This window comes from Ornithorhynchus anatinus, chromosome 2 (genome assembly GCF_004115215.2).
Source record: "Ornithorhynchus anatinus isolate Pmale09 chromosome 2, mOrnAna1.pri.v4, whole genome shotgun sequence".
NCBI classification, from domain to species: Eukaryota; Metazoa; Chordata; class Mammalia; order Monotremata; family Ornithorhynchidae; genus Ornithorhynchus; species Ornithorhynchus anatinus.
This window is the reverse complement of record NC_041729.1, coordinates 140104071-140118054: the sequence shown is the minus strand read 5'-3', so window position 1 is coordinate 140118054 and position 13984 is coordinate 140104071. Positions and strand designations below refer to the sequence as shown.

General features: G+C 63.3%; 2 protein-coding genes across 2 annotated transcripts in view; one reads left to right on the top strand and one right to left on the bottom strand.

Annotated features, from left to right (window-relative positions):
* Positions 1-1115, top strand: part of NUMA1 (nuclear mitotic apparatus protein 1) — a 29894-nt gene extending 28779 nt beyond the window's left edge. Inside the window, 3 exon segments of the mRNA XM_029047146.2 lie at positions 273-386; positions 558-707; positions 830-1115. Of these exon segments, the coding sequence (XP_028902979.1) occupies positions 273-386; positions 558-707; positions 830-847 (282 nt within the window). The 3' untranslated portion in view covers positions 848-1115.
* Positions 1116-2372: 1257 nt separating this feature from the next.
* RNF121 (ring finger protein 121) overlaps positions 2373-13984 on the bottom strand; it is a 35932-nt gene continuing 24320 nt past the window's right edge. Inside the window, exons 3-9 of the mRNA XM_029049648.2 lie at positions 9095-9236; positions 6773-6881; positions 5761-5868; positions 5203-5323; positions 4579-4712; positions 3987-4088; positions 2373-2576 (exon numbers count right to left, since the gene is read on the bottom strand). Coding sequence (XP_028905481.1) covers positions 2456-2576; positions 3987-4088; positions 4579-4712; positions 5203-5323; positions 5761-5868; positions 6773-6881; positions 9095-9236 — 837 coding nt within the window. The 3' untranslated portion in view covers positions 2373-2455. The remainder of the gene's footprint in view (positions 2577-3986; positions 4089-4578; positions 4713-5202; positions 5324-5760; positions 5869-6772; positions 6882-9094; positions 9237-13984) is intronic.

Below are 13984 nucleotides of genomic sequence, written 5' to 3'. Positions count from 1 at the left end.
CGCGTCCGAAGGGCCCGGGGGCCGGGCGGCCCCGGGGGGGACCGGAGGGAGGGAGGGGGTCCGGTGTCCGCGCCCGGCCGCTTCTCGTCGCCCTCCTCCGGCCCGCTCTGAGCTCCGGCCCCCGCTCCGCCCTGTTTGTGGTACTCGCCTGTACTCTCCCGAGTGCTTAGTGCAGTGTCGGGCACACGGTAAGCGCCGAGTAGATGACTGAACGATCGAATCGTCAGCCCGCCCACCCCACCCCACCTTTTGTGCGTCGCCTCACCCTGTAGTCCAAGAAGTCAGCCGGCTGCTTCTCGCGCCCCCTGACCCCCCGGACCCGGCAGGAGGGGCGCCGGCCCGGCCTCGGCGCTGACAGCGAAGAGTCGGCGACCGCCGGCAAGCGGGTGAGCCGGGGGCGGCGGGGCGAGCCTTGGGGAGGGGCGCGGGTTTGGGGCGGGGGGCCGAGGGAGGGGGACGGGGGCCGGGCCGAGGCGGGCACCGTCCCGCGGAGCGGGGCCGGGGGGGAGAGGCGCCGGCCCCGCCCGCTGACCGTCCCCGTCCGCCTCCGGGCCCAGCGGCGCCAGTCGATGGCTTACAGCATCTTCAACACCCCCAAGAAGCTGGGGAGCAGCCTGCTGCGGCGGGGCGCGGCCAAGAAGGCCCCCAAGGACTCGCCCCAGCCCCGCAGCGGCACCCGACGCTCCCCCCGGGGCACCGGGGCCAAGGTAGGTACCGGGGGGGGGGCCCAGGCCGGCATCCCCCCGCCTCTCCGCGGCACCGGGAGGCGGCCCCTCCACGCGGCCCCCCCCCCCCCGATTCTCACTCCCCTTCCCCCCTTCCCTTCCAGGCCGACTCCAAGCACTAGGACCGGGACGCCGGAGTGCCTGTTCCCCGGAGTCCTCCCCCATCCCCTCCTCCCCCGCCTCCCCCCCTTTGCCGGGATGAGGTCGGGGGGCTAGACCGAAGGTGGGCCCGGGGCCCCCCGCCGCCCCCGTTTCGATCCCAAGGATCCGCCGCCTCCCCGAGGTCGCCCGCCCCGGCCCGCTCGGGGCTCTCCTCCGGGCCGTCGGGCCTGCGGGCCGATGCCTTTTCTAAATGTTATTACGTGTAAATAAAGTCTATTTTTCCTCGGAGGCCCCGGCCGGTCTGTGGGGCCTGGGGGCGGGGGGGCCGGCCGCCGAGGGGGGGACCCGACCTGGGCCGTGGGAGGGTCGGAGACGGAGGCCGCGGACCCCAAACTTTCCCCTCGGAGTCGGGAAGGGGAGCGGGGAGGGTGGCGGTGCGAGGGTGAGTGTGTGGAGCGAGCCGGGCCCCGTCCCGGCCCGGTTTTCCTTTCACGTTAACACCGGGGCCGGGCCCCTCGGGGCCGCGGGTTCAGGGTGGGGGTCGGGTCCGCTCGGTGCCGCCGGCCTCCCCCGAACCGGACGAGACCCGGAGGGGCGTGAAGTTCTCGGCCCGGCTTAGCCGTCCGGGGCTCGGGCTCTCGAGGGGGTAGAGGAGGAGGAGGAGGAGACGCCGAGGCTTTCTCAACTCAGGTTTATTGAGCACAGAGTCGAAAGGAACTCGGCCCTCGGCCCGGCGCCCCGTCCCGCCCGGCGGTCCCGCCGGGCCCGGGCCCCCCCCCCCCCAGCCGGGGCCCGTGGGCCACGCGGCCCGCCAGAGCCGGGGCGCCCCCACCCTCTCCCCCGTTCCACGGCCCGGCCGAGACGGGGAGCGCCGGATGGGATGGGCCCGGGATGCGTCCCGCCCGCCTCCGTCCCTCCTTCCGGCCCCCGCCCGCACCCGGGGCGGAATCCCAGAGGGAACTGTGACGGTCTCCCGGCCGGCCCGCCCCCCCCCCGGAGACTTCGCTCCTGAAGCGACCCCCTCCCCGAGCCTTAAGGAGGGGCTTCGGCCCGGGTGGGCCAAGCCCTATTTCCACTCCTCCCAATTTGCGAGCGGCCGGCGGGCCGGCCGCTGGAGTTCGGCACGTCGAGGCGGCTCGTCGGGCCGGAAGCGCCGAGGCCGCGTCGAGTCTCGGAGAGGCCCGGTCCGGTCCGGGGGAGGGGCGCGGCCCCGTGCCCCGGGGACGGCCCTCTCTCCGTCCGGCCCGCCCCCGCCCCTCCGCCTCCGGGGGGCGAGACGCCGGGGCGGCCCGCGCCCCGACCCGCGGGAGGCCCGGACCCCCGGCTCGGCCGCGGGCGCCGGTTCCCGCCCCGCGGCCGAGGGGGACCGTGCGTCTCTTAACGCTACCGTTAAAAAGAGTTTTTAAATATATTCATTAAAATATTATTTTCTTAAAAAGAACCTTCCCAGAAGGGGCCCGCCGCTGCCGGTCGGGGCCCGCGGGCTCCTGCCCCACCCCCCACGGCGGAGTCTCTCCCCGGAGCCCGGGGCGGCGGCGGGGGCCCCGGGCGACGGGGAGCTCGGCGGGGGCCGGCGTCCGCGGGGGGGTGGGGGGCCCCGTCCGGGCCTCGGCCTCCCCACGGCGGCGTCACTCCAGGCCCAGGACGTAGTTGATGCCTTGGACCAGGCCGATGATGACGGGCTGCCACGCCACCAGGTAACGGAGCCAGTCCAGCAGCTGCCCGTACAGGACGTGGGGCCGCTCCCAGCTTGGGGCCGGGGAGTTAAAGAAAAGGGGAGAGCGAGAAGGGCGGGAGGGGAAGGAGAAAGGGAGGATCGAGAAGCGGGAAATGGCGCAAGGTGGGAAAAGAGGGGACCGGGACGGGAGGATTCGAAAGAAGACGAGTGACAGATACCCGACTCCCTCGGCTCTGGCTCCCCGAGGCCGCCCCGGGGTCGGTGTGGGGCGTCGGGGGGGGGTCATCCCGCCCTCCCAGCACTTACACCGACATCCTTGGCTCCCTCCCCCGTCACTCATTTTAGTGACCGTCTTTCTCCGCCGCTCGGACCGGATGCTCCTCGGGGGCGGGAATCGCGCCTACCGACTGGGTCACGTGCTCTCTGGCGCGCTCAAGTACACGGCCCCGCACGGAGAGAGCGCTCGATAAATTCCACCCATCGGCCGGTTAACGGCCCCCGGCTCCCACGCCCACGGAGAAGCGTCGCTCGGCCCTTCCCCCGCCGACTAGCCGCCCGCCCCGGGTCCTCGGCGGACGACGTGGCGGGCGGGCCCCGGAGGGCCCCGGGTCTTCTCCCGAGGCCCGGACCGGCCGGAGGGAGGGATCGCGGAGCCCCGGCCGGTCGGCCCGACGGGCGGGAGCCGGCCCGGCGTCTGCGGGACTCCCGCCCCGAGCCGACGGGGATGGCGGGGACGGGGAGGGCGGCCGACCCCCGGGGGGAGACGCCCCCCACCCGGCTGCGTGGGCCGGGAGGGCCGACGGGAAGAGGCCAGGATGACGGGGAAAGGGCCGCGGTGGCGGAAAGCGGGGGCCGGCGGGGCCGGGGTCATCCGCTCCCGGCTCCAAGCCGGGCTGGGGGCTAGGAGCGCGGCGGCCAAGGGGACGGGCGGCCTTAGAGGCGAGGGTCTCCCCGAGAGACGGCCGGCAGTGGGAGGGAGGGAGGAAAAGGCCGAGGAGACCAGAACCGCCGGCGGCGAGGACAGTCCGGAGGCGAGACGGCGGCTTCGGGGCCGACCGCGAGCCCCGCCGGCTAAACGGGGCCGGGCTGCGGGCACGGGAGAGCGGAAGCCCAAGGAGGGTCCGGAGAGGGGGCTCTCACACGTGGGGGAAGGGGGGGGGGGGGGCGGCCCCAGCAGGTCGGCCCGGCTTTCCCCTCCGCACAACGGGGCCGCCCTCCTCCCGCCCCTCCAGTGGCTGGTCTCCCCGGACGGGCGAGTCTCCCTCGGGACCCAGCGGGCTAGGAAATTAAGCCCCTCAAGCATCACCGGGCAGGGACTGTTGCCTAACTACGTTCCCAACGCTCAGTACAGTGCTCGGCACCTAGTAAGCGCTCAATAAATACTACCGAACGAAAGAGGAAGAGGGGGAGGAGGAGGTCCCGGGGCGTCCCTCCCCCCCCGGCTGGAGTCGGCCCCGGCCCCGGCCCCGCCCCAAGGATACGGGTTACTGAACATCCGTTTCAGATCCACCTTCTCCTTGCAGTACGGACACGTCTGCTTCTTCCCCACGATACACCAGCCACGGATGCAGAACTCGTGGAAGCTGAGGGCCGGCGGTCAAGGGAAACAGAGAGCGGCGTACCAACCCCCCCCGCGCCCTCCCCTTAGAAGAGCCCCCGCCGAGGCCCGAACCCCCACCTCCGTCCCCACCGCTGACGCCCGGGGACCCAGGGGCCGGAGACCCCCGGGGCCGAGCCCGACCCGTCGAGGGGCCGGGCGGCTCCGGCCCCGGGATGACTCGCTCGGCCCCGCCGTGCCCGTCCGGGAGAGTGAGGGGCGACCCTCCCGCCCCCGGGGGGGGCATCTCCTCCGCGCCCTCCCGCTGCACGCTCTTCCCCTTCCCCGCCCGCCCGTTGGTTCGAAGGGGAGAGGGCGTTAAGGGGCCCCGCCGGGTCCGACGGCAGGAGCGTCCGCCCATCCTCCCCCCACGCACGAGGGGAAAGAAACCCGGAGCGGCCCGGGGGGGGCCCGCCCCGCCGCCCCCGGCCTCGCGAGGCTCTGACGGCCCGCCCGCCCGCCCGCGAGCGGGATACACGTGGTTGCAGGACAGCCTGTAGGTGTTCTCGATGATGCCCTCCTCGTTGACGTCCACGAAGATCCGCTGGCCGCACACGGCGCAGACGCTGTCCGAGAGGTGCTTGGTGGGCATCCCCGAGGCGCTGTAGAACTGGGCGGGGGGAGGGGAGAGACCCGCGGGGGGCCGGTCAGACCGGCCGCGCGGGCCCCCGGCGGGGAGGCCGGGGGCGGCGGCCGGTCCCTCCGACTCCCCCGGGCACCGACGCCCCGACCTGGAACCGGAAGGAGAGGGCGGTGGGGCCGGGCGGCCGTCCGGGCGCGCTCCCCGGCTTGCTACCCGGGCCCGGCCCACGGAGGTCTCGTCCTCTCCGTCTCTCCCCCATCTCCCCGGCCCCAAGGAGTCGGTCCCCCGAACCGGAGGGCCGAGGAGAGCCTCCCGACCGGGGCGGCCGACCGCCGGCCCTTCCCCTGGGCGACTGGGTCGGGGGGCCCGACCCCGAGACCGTCACGGGCGCCGGGAGCGAGGGTGAGACCGGGGCGCGGCAGGGACCCCCCCCCCCGAGCCGGCGCGCCCGCCCCGCCCCGGAGCCCCGACCGAGGCTTGCCGGCCCCCCGTCTCCTCCGCCCCGGGGCCCGCTCACCCCGATGGTGGACGCCATGTAATCCGCGCACATCTCGGCGAAGTCCCGCTCCAGGACGCCGTAGTAGAGCCCGTAGAACAGGAGGGAGATGCCGAAGTCCATCGCGTCCTCGGGTTTGATTCTGCAACAACGGAATCCATCGAGCTAACGGCGTCGACTGCGGGTTGGGGATGTCACGTGATCGCCGGCGCCCCGTGACGTGCACGCCGCCGTGTTGAGCGCCCCGGGGGGCGGGGGGGGGGACCGGCCCGGGACGGGGAAGGGGAAGGGACGGTCGGGGCCCTCTCCTTCCTCTCTCCTTCTGCCGTTCCGCAGGAGCCCCCGGGGGAGAAAAGGCCGTTGTGGTCAACCCCGGGTGGGGGCGGGGAGGGGGGCTCCGCGCCCGGGAGAGACCCAGCCCAGCTGGGAAGGAGCGGACGGGGAGGAGGCAAAAACTCCGAGCGGGCCCCCCGCCCCGGCTTTTCTCGGCTGGGAGGGGCGGACCCTCCCCGTTCGCGACGCCCCCCCTCCCCCTCCGCAACTTCCCACTCCCCGCCGGCCCCCCGAGCTCGGACTCACCGGAATAACAAATTAAGCCCGAAGAGGGTAAACATGACGGCCATGTAGCCGACGATCCCCGTAGCGTAACTGATCTTATAGATGAGCAGAAACCACTTGTACACTAGCCTGCGGGGACACAGAGGACAGGGGATGAGATGATGATGATAATAGTAATGTTGGCATTTGTTAAGCGCTTACTATGTACAGAACACTGTTCTGAGCGCTGGGGGAGATACAGGGTGATCAGGGGTTGTCCCACGTGAGGCTCACAGTTAATCCCCATTTGACAGATGAGGGAACTGAGGCCCAGAGAAGTGAAGTGATTGGCCCACGGTCCCACAGCTGACAAGTGGCAGAGCCGGGATTCGAACCCATGACCTCTGACTCCCGAGCCCGGGCTCTTCCCACTGAGCCACGGCCTGCCGGCCTCTCCGACCTCCTCCCCGCCGGAGGCGGGGTTTTCCAGTCCCCGGAGGGCTGTGCCATCCCAGGAGAAAAGGGGTCCCCTCGACGGTGCCTTTCGGTCCCCGTGTAGCCCCCAAACCTCTTCGAGGCTTTTGGCCGCCGGAGGGGGGACCGCGGCCACGGGGCCCCCGCGGGCCCGCAAGCCCCCGACCGCGGCTCGGCCGCTGTCCCGCCGACCCCCGGCTCGGCGGTTCCCCTCGGCTACTCCCGCGGGCCGGTGACGGGTCGCGCCCGTCAACGGCAGAGACGGGCCGCGGGCGGGCTCTTCGGAAGGGACGGCCATTTTCCCATCTGCGGCGGGACGGCCCGCCGTCCGGAGATCTGGGTGCCCGCGGCCGGCCGCCCCGAAGGGCGCCGGCCCGCCCCTTCCCCGCCGCCCCCCGACCCTCGACACCGGGTGGGCCGGCGGGCCGGAGCCCGTCCCCTCGCTTCTCCCGCGGAGGCCCGACGGACGGAGGGGTTCCCGGATCTCACCCCCACCGCGGTCCGCCCCCGGGGGGTCACCCCCGCTGTGGACCCGGGGCCGGCGCGGGCGGGCCGGGCGCCGGGGAAGCCCCGCGCTCACCTCGGGGTGGTCCGCACGAGCGGCTTGCGGGTGGCCCGGTAGGTGACGAAGGCGGTGACGGCGGAGAACAGGACCCAGATGACCAGGAACCTCCACCAGTGCAGCTTCACTGTGAAATACAGGGGGACCACCCACATCTGGAACAGGGTCACCATCTGAAACACAGGCGCGAGGGCTCCAGCCGGGGGGGCCGGGGGCCCGCTGGGGCCCTCGGCCGCCCACCCCCTCACGGGCCCCTACGCGGTGGGGGCCTCCCCCGGGGTGAGCTCTGCAGCCAAATTTCTTACAACGATTACGGGATATAATAGGCTATATCGTTATACAATAATCCCAATAATTATGGGATCTGTTAACAGCCACGTCGCCAACACCACGCTGAGCACTGGGGTAGATGCGATACCGTCAGGTCCCACGTGGGGCTCAGACGCCGAGGAGGAGGGAGGACGGGTATCGTATCCCCGTTTTACGGATGAGGATACCGAGGCCCCGGGAAGCGAAGTGACTTGCCCGAGGTCGGAGCGGCAAGTGGCGGAGCCAGGATCAGAACCCGGGCCTCCCGATTCCTAGGCCTTTCCTCTTCTCCTTATGTGCCTCTGGGCGGAACACCACGCTAGGCACTTGGGAGAGTACAATTAGAAGTACAACAAGATAGAAGCGAAAGAAAGGGTCCGGGCCCCCATGACACTTACAATCTAATGTGTCGACCTTGGGCGAGCCACTTAGCTTCTCTGGGCCTCAGTTCCTTCATCTGTAAAACGGGGATGAAGACTGTGAGCCCCATGCCGGGCAACCTCGTTACCTCGTATCTACCCCAGTGCTTAGAAGAGTGCTTGGCACATAGTAAGAGCTTAACAAATACCATAATTATTATTATCATAGAGGAGCTTTTTTTTTTTCACTTTTTAAAAACAGTGTCTGTTGATCAATCGATCGTATTTATTGAGCGCTTACTGTGTGAAGAGCAGTACTGTATATATCTTCGTTACCCTATTCTGTTAATGAGATGTACATCACCTTGATTCTATTTATTTGCTATTGTTTTAATGAGATGTTCTTCCCCTCGATTCTATTTACTGCCACTGTTCCTGTCTGTCCGTCTCCCCCGATCAGACTGTGAGCCCGTCAGAGGGCAGGGACTGTCTCTATCTGTTACCGATCTGTCCATTCCAAGCGCTTAGTACAGTGCTCTGCACATAGTAAGCGCTCAATAAATACTATCGAATGAATGAAAACCTTGGGAGAGTACAAAGTAACAACATTGGTGGGCACAATCCCTGCTCACACCAAGCTTAGGGTGTCTTACGGTCTACCCTGGTCTAATAACAATAATAACGTTGGTATTTGTTAAGCGCTTACTATGTGCCCAGCACTGTTCTAAGCACTGGGGGAGATACAGGGTCATCAGGTCGTCCCACGTGAGGCTCACGGTCTTAATCCCCATTTTACAGATGAAGGAACTGAGGCACAGAAGGGAAGTGACTTGCCCAAAGTCACCCAGCCGACAAGCGGCGGAGCCGGGATTAGAACCCACGACCTCTGACTCCCAAGCCTGGGCTCTTTCCGCTGAGCCACGCTGGTCTAGAGACCGTGACGGTCTATTCGCATCCTCTACGCTGTAACTACAGGCCCGGCGTACCCTGTGAAATGGGGATCCGATACCCGTTCTCCCTCCTCCTCGGTCTCCGAGCCCCACGTGGGACCTGATGATACTGCATCGACCCCAGTGCTTAGCACGGTGCTTGGAACCGAGTGAGCTGTTAACAAATCCCATAATTATCGGGATCATTATATTCTATAATTATATAAGCTAAGAGACCGTAGCTTTTTTAAAGCAGGGAGGCCCGGGCCTTGGATTTATACGGTCTGCTCCCTGCCAGGACGGAGACCTCGAGCGGAGACGGAGCGACAGGGAGAGCACCCACGGGGGAGCTCGGCTCCAGAAAGACCCCGTTTGAAGGGAAGCGGCTTGAAGGGAGGCAGCTGATGGGAGTCGGCAGGACCCGGGTTCTAATCCCGGCTCCGCCTCGTCTGCCGCGTGACCCTGGACAAGTCGCTTCACTTCTCTCGTGATTCGGTTCCCTCATCTGTAAAATGGGGATGAGGTCTGCGAGCCCCGCCTGGGTCAGGGACTGTGTCCGACCTGATTGGCTCGTAGGTACCCCGGTGCTTAATACAGCGCCTGGCACGTAGTAAGTCTTTACACATACCATTTTTAGCAAAAAGGAGGGTATTGGGGAGAGGAGATGGAGAGGGCGGAGAGGAAGGGAGAGGAGCGGGGAGAAGAGAAGCCAGAGGGGAGGGGGGAGATGCTGGCGGTCTTACGTTGTAGGAGCGAGGGTGCCGCTGCTTCCACTGCACCAGGAGCAGCTGGGCCACCACGAGCGTGGCGATGAGGATGAGGACCATCTCGGCGTGCATGGCCTCGTGGCCGCGGTGTTTGGCGTGCATCCGTGCGTGCTCGACCCTGGGAGGAGACGGAGCGGGTCAGCCCGGCCCCGGGAAGGAGGGGAGGACGCCGGGCGTCGCCCTGCTGCCTCGGGGCACGGAACCCCCCCCCCCCCCCCCCCGCGCCCCCGGCTTCTTAATTCCGGTGGAGAGGAAAGAGGGGGGAGCAGAGGGGAGGGAGGGGAGCGGGATTATTAGCGGGGAAGATCCAGGGGCTCTAGAGCTGTCCATCCCCTTGCCCCCTCCTACCTCACCTCGTTTCTCTCCTTCTACAATCCGGCCCGCACATTCCCCTCCTCTGATGCTAACCCTCTCCCCTGTCTCGCCACCGGCCCCTGGCCCACATCCTACTTCTGGCCTGGACCGCCCTCCCTCCACAAATCCGCCACTCAATCACTCTTCCCCCTTCAGAGCCCTACTGAGGGCACACCTCCTCCAAGAGGCCTTCCCAGACTGAGCCCCGTTTTCCTCGGCTCCCACTCCCTTCCACATGGCCCTGACTCGCTCTCTTTGCTCTTCTCCCATCTCCCCTCCCCACAGCACTTACGTTTACATGTATATATCTATAATCCTATTTATATTGATGTCTGTTTACTTGTATTGACGTCTGTCTCCCCCCTCGAGACTGAACCAGTCATGGGCAGGGATTGTCTCTCTCTATTGCCGTACTGGACTTTCCAAACGCTTAGTACTATGATCTGCATACAGTAAGTGCTCAATAAATAGGATTGAATGACTGAATGAATGAAAAAAGGAGACTAGGAGAAGAGGCGGTAGTTGCCCCTGATGATCTTTCTACAGAAACGCTCTGGGCCTGTCACTCCCCTCCTCAAAAACCTCCAGTGGTTGCCTATCAACCTTCACAAGAAACAAAAACTCCTCACTCTGGGCTTCAAGGCTCTCCATCCCCTTGTCCCCTCCTACCTCACCTCCCTTCTCTCTTTCTACCGCCCACCCCGCACGCCCCGCTCCTCTGCCGCCCACCTCCTCGCCGTCCCCCGTTCACGCCTGTCCCGCCGTCGACCTCTGGCCCACGTCCTCCCGCTGTCCCTCCTCACCTCCGCCAAACTCACTCTCTTCCCCTCTTCAAAACCCTACTGAGAGCTCTCCTCCTCCAGGAAGCCTTCCCAGCCTGAGCCCTCCCTTTCCCTCTGCCCCTCCTCCCCTCTCCATTCCCCCTACTCCCTCTCTCTGCTCTTCCTCTTTCCCCTCCCAACAGCACATGTGAATATTTGTATATATTATTACTCTATTTTTATATATGGTGATATTTGTTAAGCGCTTACTATATGCAAAGCACTGTTCTAAGCGCTGGGGGGAAACCGGGTGATCAGCTTGTCCCACGTGGAGCTCACAGTTTTAATCCCCAGAGGTAACTCAGGCCCAGAGAAGTGAAGTGATTTGCCCAAAGTCACACAGCTGGCAAGCCGTGGAGTCGGGAGTAGAACCCATGACCTCCGACTTCCAAGCCCGGGCTCTTTCCACTGAGCCCCGCTGCTTCCATTATTTTTGTTAATGATGTATATATACACCCATGATTCTATTTATCTCGAAGGTAATGATAATAATAATGTTGGCATTTGTTAAGTGCTTACTATGTGCAAAGCACTGTTCTAAGCACTGGGGGGATACAAGGTGATCAGGCTGTCCCACGTGGGGCTCACAGCTTTTAATGCCCATTTTACAGATGAGGCAACTGAGGCACAGAGAAGTGAAGTGACTTGCCCAAAGTCACACAGCTGAGGTATTGATGCCTGACTCCTTGTTTTGCTGTCTGTCTCCCCCGTTTGGACCGTGAGCCCGTCGCTGGGCAGGGATGGTCTCTATCTGTGGCCGAATTGTCCATTCCAAGCGCTTAGTACAGTGTTCAGCGCCCAGTAAGCGCTCAATAAATACAATTGAATGAATGAATGACTCTTCCTGATGCGCTCTGCCCCCTGGTGGTGGCCATAGGCATTACGGCCACTTGTGGCTGCCAGGAAACGGGCGACCAGAACAGATCAATCGATCAATCAATCAACAGTATTTACCCACTGCTTACTCTGTGTATTTGAAGTCCGTGGGCCGGAAACCACCGATACCCAGGTAACTTCCTTCCTTCAGCACTTTCTATACAATGATGGTATTTGTTAAGCCCTTACTACGTGTGTGGGTGTATATATATATATATATATATCCATAATATAGTTATTAATATTATTTCTCTCCCATTCTAGACTGTAAGCTCGTTGTAGGCAGGGAACGTGTCTACCAATTCTTTTATACTGTACCTGCCCCAAGTGCTTAGTACCGTGTTCCACCCCCAGTAAGCAGCGTGGCTCAGTGGAAAGAGCCTGGGCTTCGGAGTCAGAAGTCAGGGGTTCGAATCCCTGCTCTGCCACTTGTCAGCTGTGTGACCGTGGGCAAGTCACTTCGCTTCTCTGGGCCTCAGTGACATCATCTGTAAAATGGGGATTAACTGTGAGCCTCACGTGGGACAACCTGATGACCCTGTATCTCCCCCAGCGCTTACAACAGTGCTCGGCACATAGTAAGCACTTAACAAATACCAACATTATTATTATTATTATTAAGCACTCAATAAATACAATTGACTGACTGAGGCAACAGGGTCAGAGCACGGGCCCTGGAGTCAGAAGGACCTGGGTCCTAATCCCGCCTACACAACTTATCTACTGTATGACCTTGGGCAAGTCACTAAACTTCTCTGTGCCTCTGCTTCCTCATCTGGAAAATGGGAATTAAGACTGTGAGCCCTAGGTGGGACAGGGACTGTGTTCGACCCGATTATCTTCTATCTATCCCGCACTTAGAACGGTGCCTAGCAATTAGTAAACGTGGGACGGGGACTGTGTTTAACCCGATTATCTTCTATCTACCCCATGCTTCGAACAGTGCCTAGCACATAGTAAGCATTTAACAAATCCCACAATTGGCACATAGTGAGCATTTAACAAATACCACAATTATCACGATCAGCATCTGGGGATGAACACTCTGGTGAGGCGGGGAGAGGCGGCTCTTACGATCCCCACTTTCTTGCTGAGGAAACGGGCACGGAAAAGTCACGTGCTTTGCCCGAGGTCCCCCAGCAAGAGAGGGCCGGTCCCAACTGTCCCTAACAGATCTGTCGGTGACTCTGTACCTGACTCCCTCTGGACTGTGAGCTCGTTAAGGGCAGGGCACACGTCTGCTAATTCTGCTGCACTGTACTCTCCCAAGGGCTTAGTACGCTGCCCTGCAAATAGGAAGCGTTCAGTAAGTACCACCGATGGACTGAGGCGCTGGGCAAGAGGCAGCCAGCGGAGCGCTCTCCGCTGTCCATCATCCCCGGTCCAGTCTGGACAGCTTCCCCCGCTCTTAGAGGCCTGTGGGCAAGGCTCTTGGCTCGCTGCAAAGGAGCATTCTCCTGACCCGGGCTCCTTCCTGGGACCCAAACGGCTTCCAGAAGCCGCCAAGCACGAGGCCCAGAGGACCCTGTGGGAGACCGGTCCTCTAATGATGATGATGGCATTTGTTAAGCGCTTACGATGCGCCTGGCACTGTATTAGGCACCGGGATGGATACGAGAAAATCGAACTGGACGTGGTCCCTGCCCCACGTGGGGCTTACCAACGCAATCGTTTTACACATGAGGTAACTTGAGTGTTAACTGGAATGCCCTCCCTCCTCACCTCCGCTAAACTAATTCTCTTCCCCTCTTCAAAACCCTCCTCAGAGCTCACCTCCTCCAAGAGGCCTTCCCAGACTGAGCTTCCCCTTTTCCCTCTGCTTCCCCCTACCCCCCCTTCACCTCCCCTCATCTAAGTCCTCTTTTCCCCACTTTCCCTCTGCTCCTCCCCCTCGCCCTTCCCCTCCCCTCAGCACTGTGCTCATTCGCTCAATTGTATATGTTTTCATTACCCTATTTATTTTGTTAATGGGATGTTCATCACCTTGATTCTATTTACTGCTACTGTTTTAATGAGATGCTCATCCCCTTGATTCTATTTATTGCTATTGTTTTCGTCTGTCTCCCCCGATTAGACCGTAAGCCCGTCATTGGGCAGGGACTGTCTCTATCTGTTGCCGATTTGTACATTCCAAGCGCTTAGTACAGTGCTCTGCACATAGTAAGCGCTCAATAAATACTATTGAATGAATGAATGAATGAACTTGAGGCCCAGAGAAGTGAAGGGACCTGCCCTAGGTCACACAATAGATAAGTGGCGGGGGCAGGATTAGAACCTATGACCTTCGGACTCCCAGGCTCACGCTCTATCCGCTACACCACGCTGCTTCTCTAGATGTAAGCTCACTGTCGGCGGACAATGTGTCTGTTTATTGTTTTCTTGCACTCTGTCAAGTGCTTAGAACAGTGCTCTGCACAGAGTAAGCGCTCAATAAATACGAACGACCGGCTAACCAATCAGAGGCACCCCCTTCCACCAGTCCCTTTAACCGGCTAAGGCCTGCTGGGTGGGAGATCAACATCCTGGACCCACCCCCCCTCCCTCACGGCGACTAAGGGCCTCCGCTCGGGGTTATCGCCCTGGGTGTCAAAAACAGAGGGCAGTGGGGGGTGTGCGAGTGGAGGGGGAGGTTTGCTTTGTACACGGGTAGACTGAGGCTCCTCTGGACTCCCCAAGGGTCACCGAGGTCCCGCAGACTCCGGAGGGGCAGACGGGGATCGGCGGGCGGAGAGGCGCGCTGTCCGCGGGCGGAGAGGGGGAGGCGGGGGCCGGGCGGGGATTAAAGTCCACGGGAAAAGGAGCGGCCCCTCCGGGG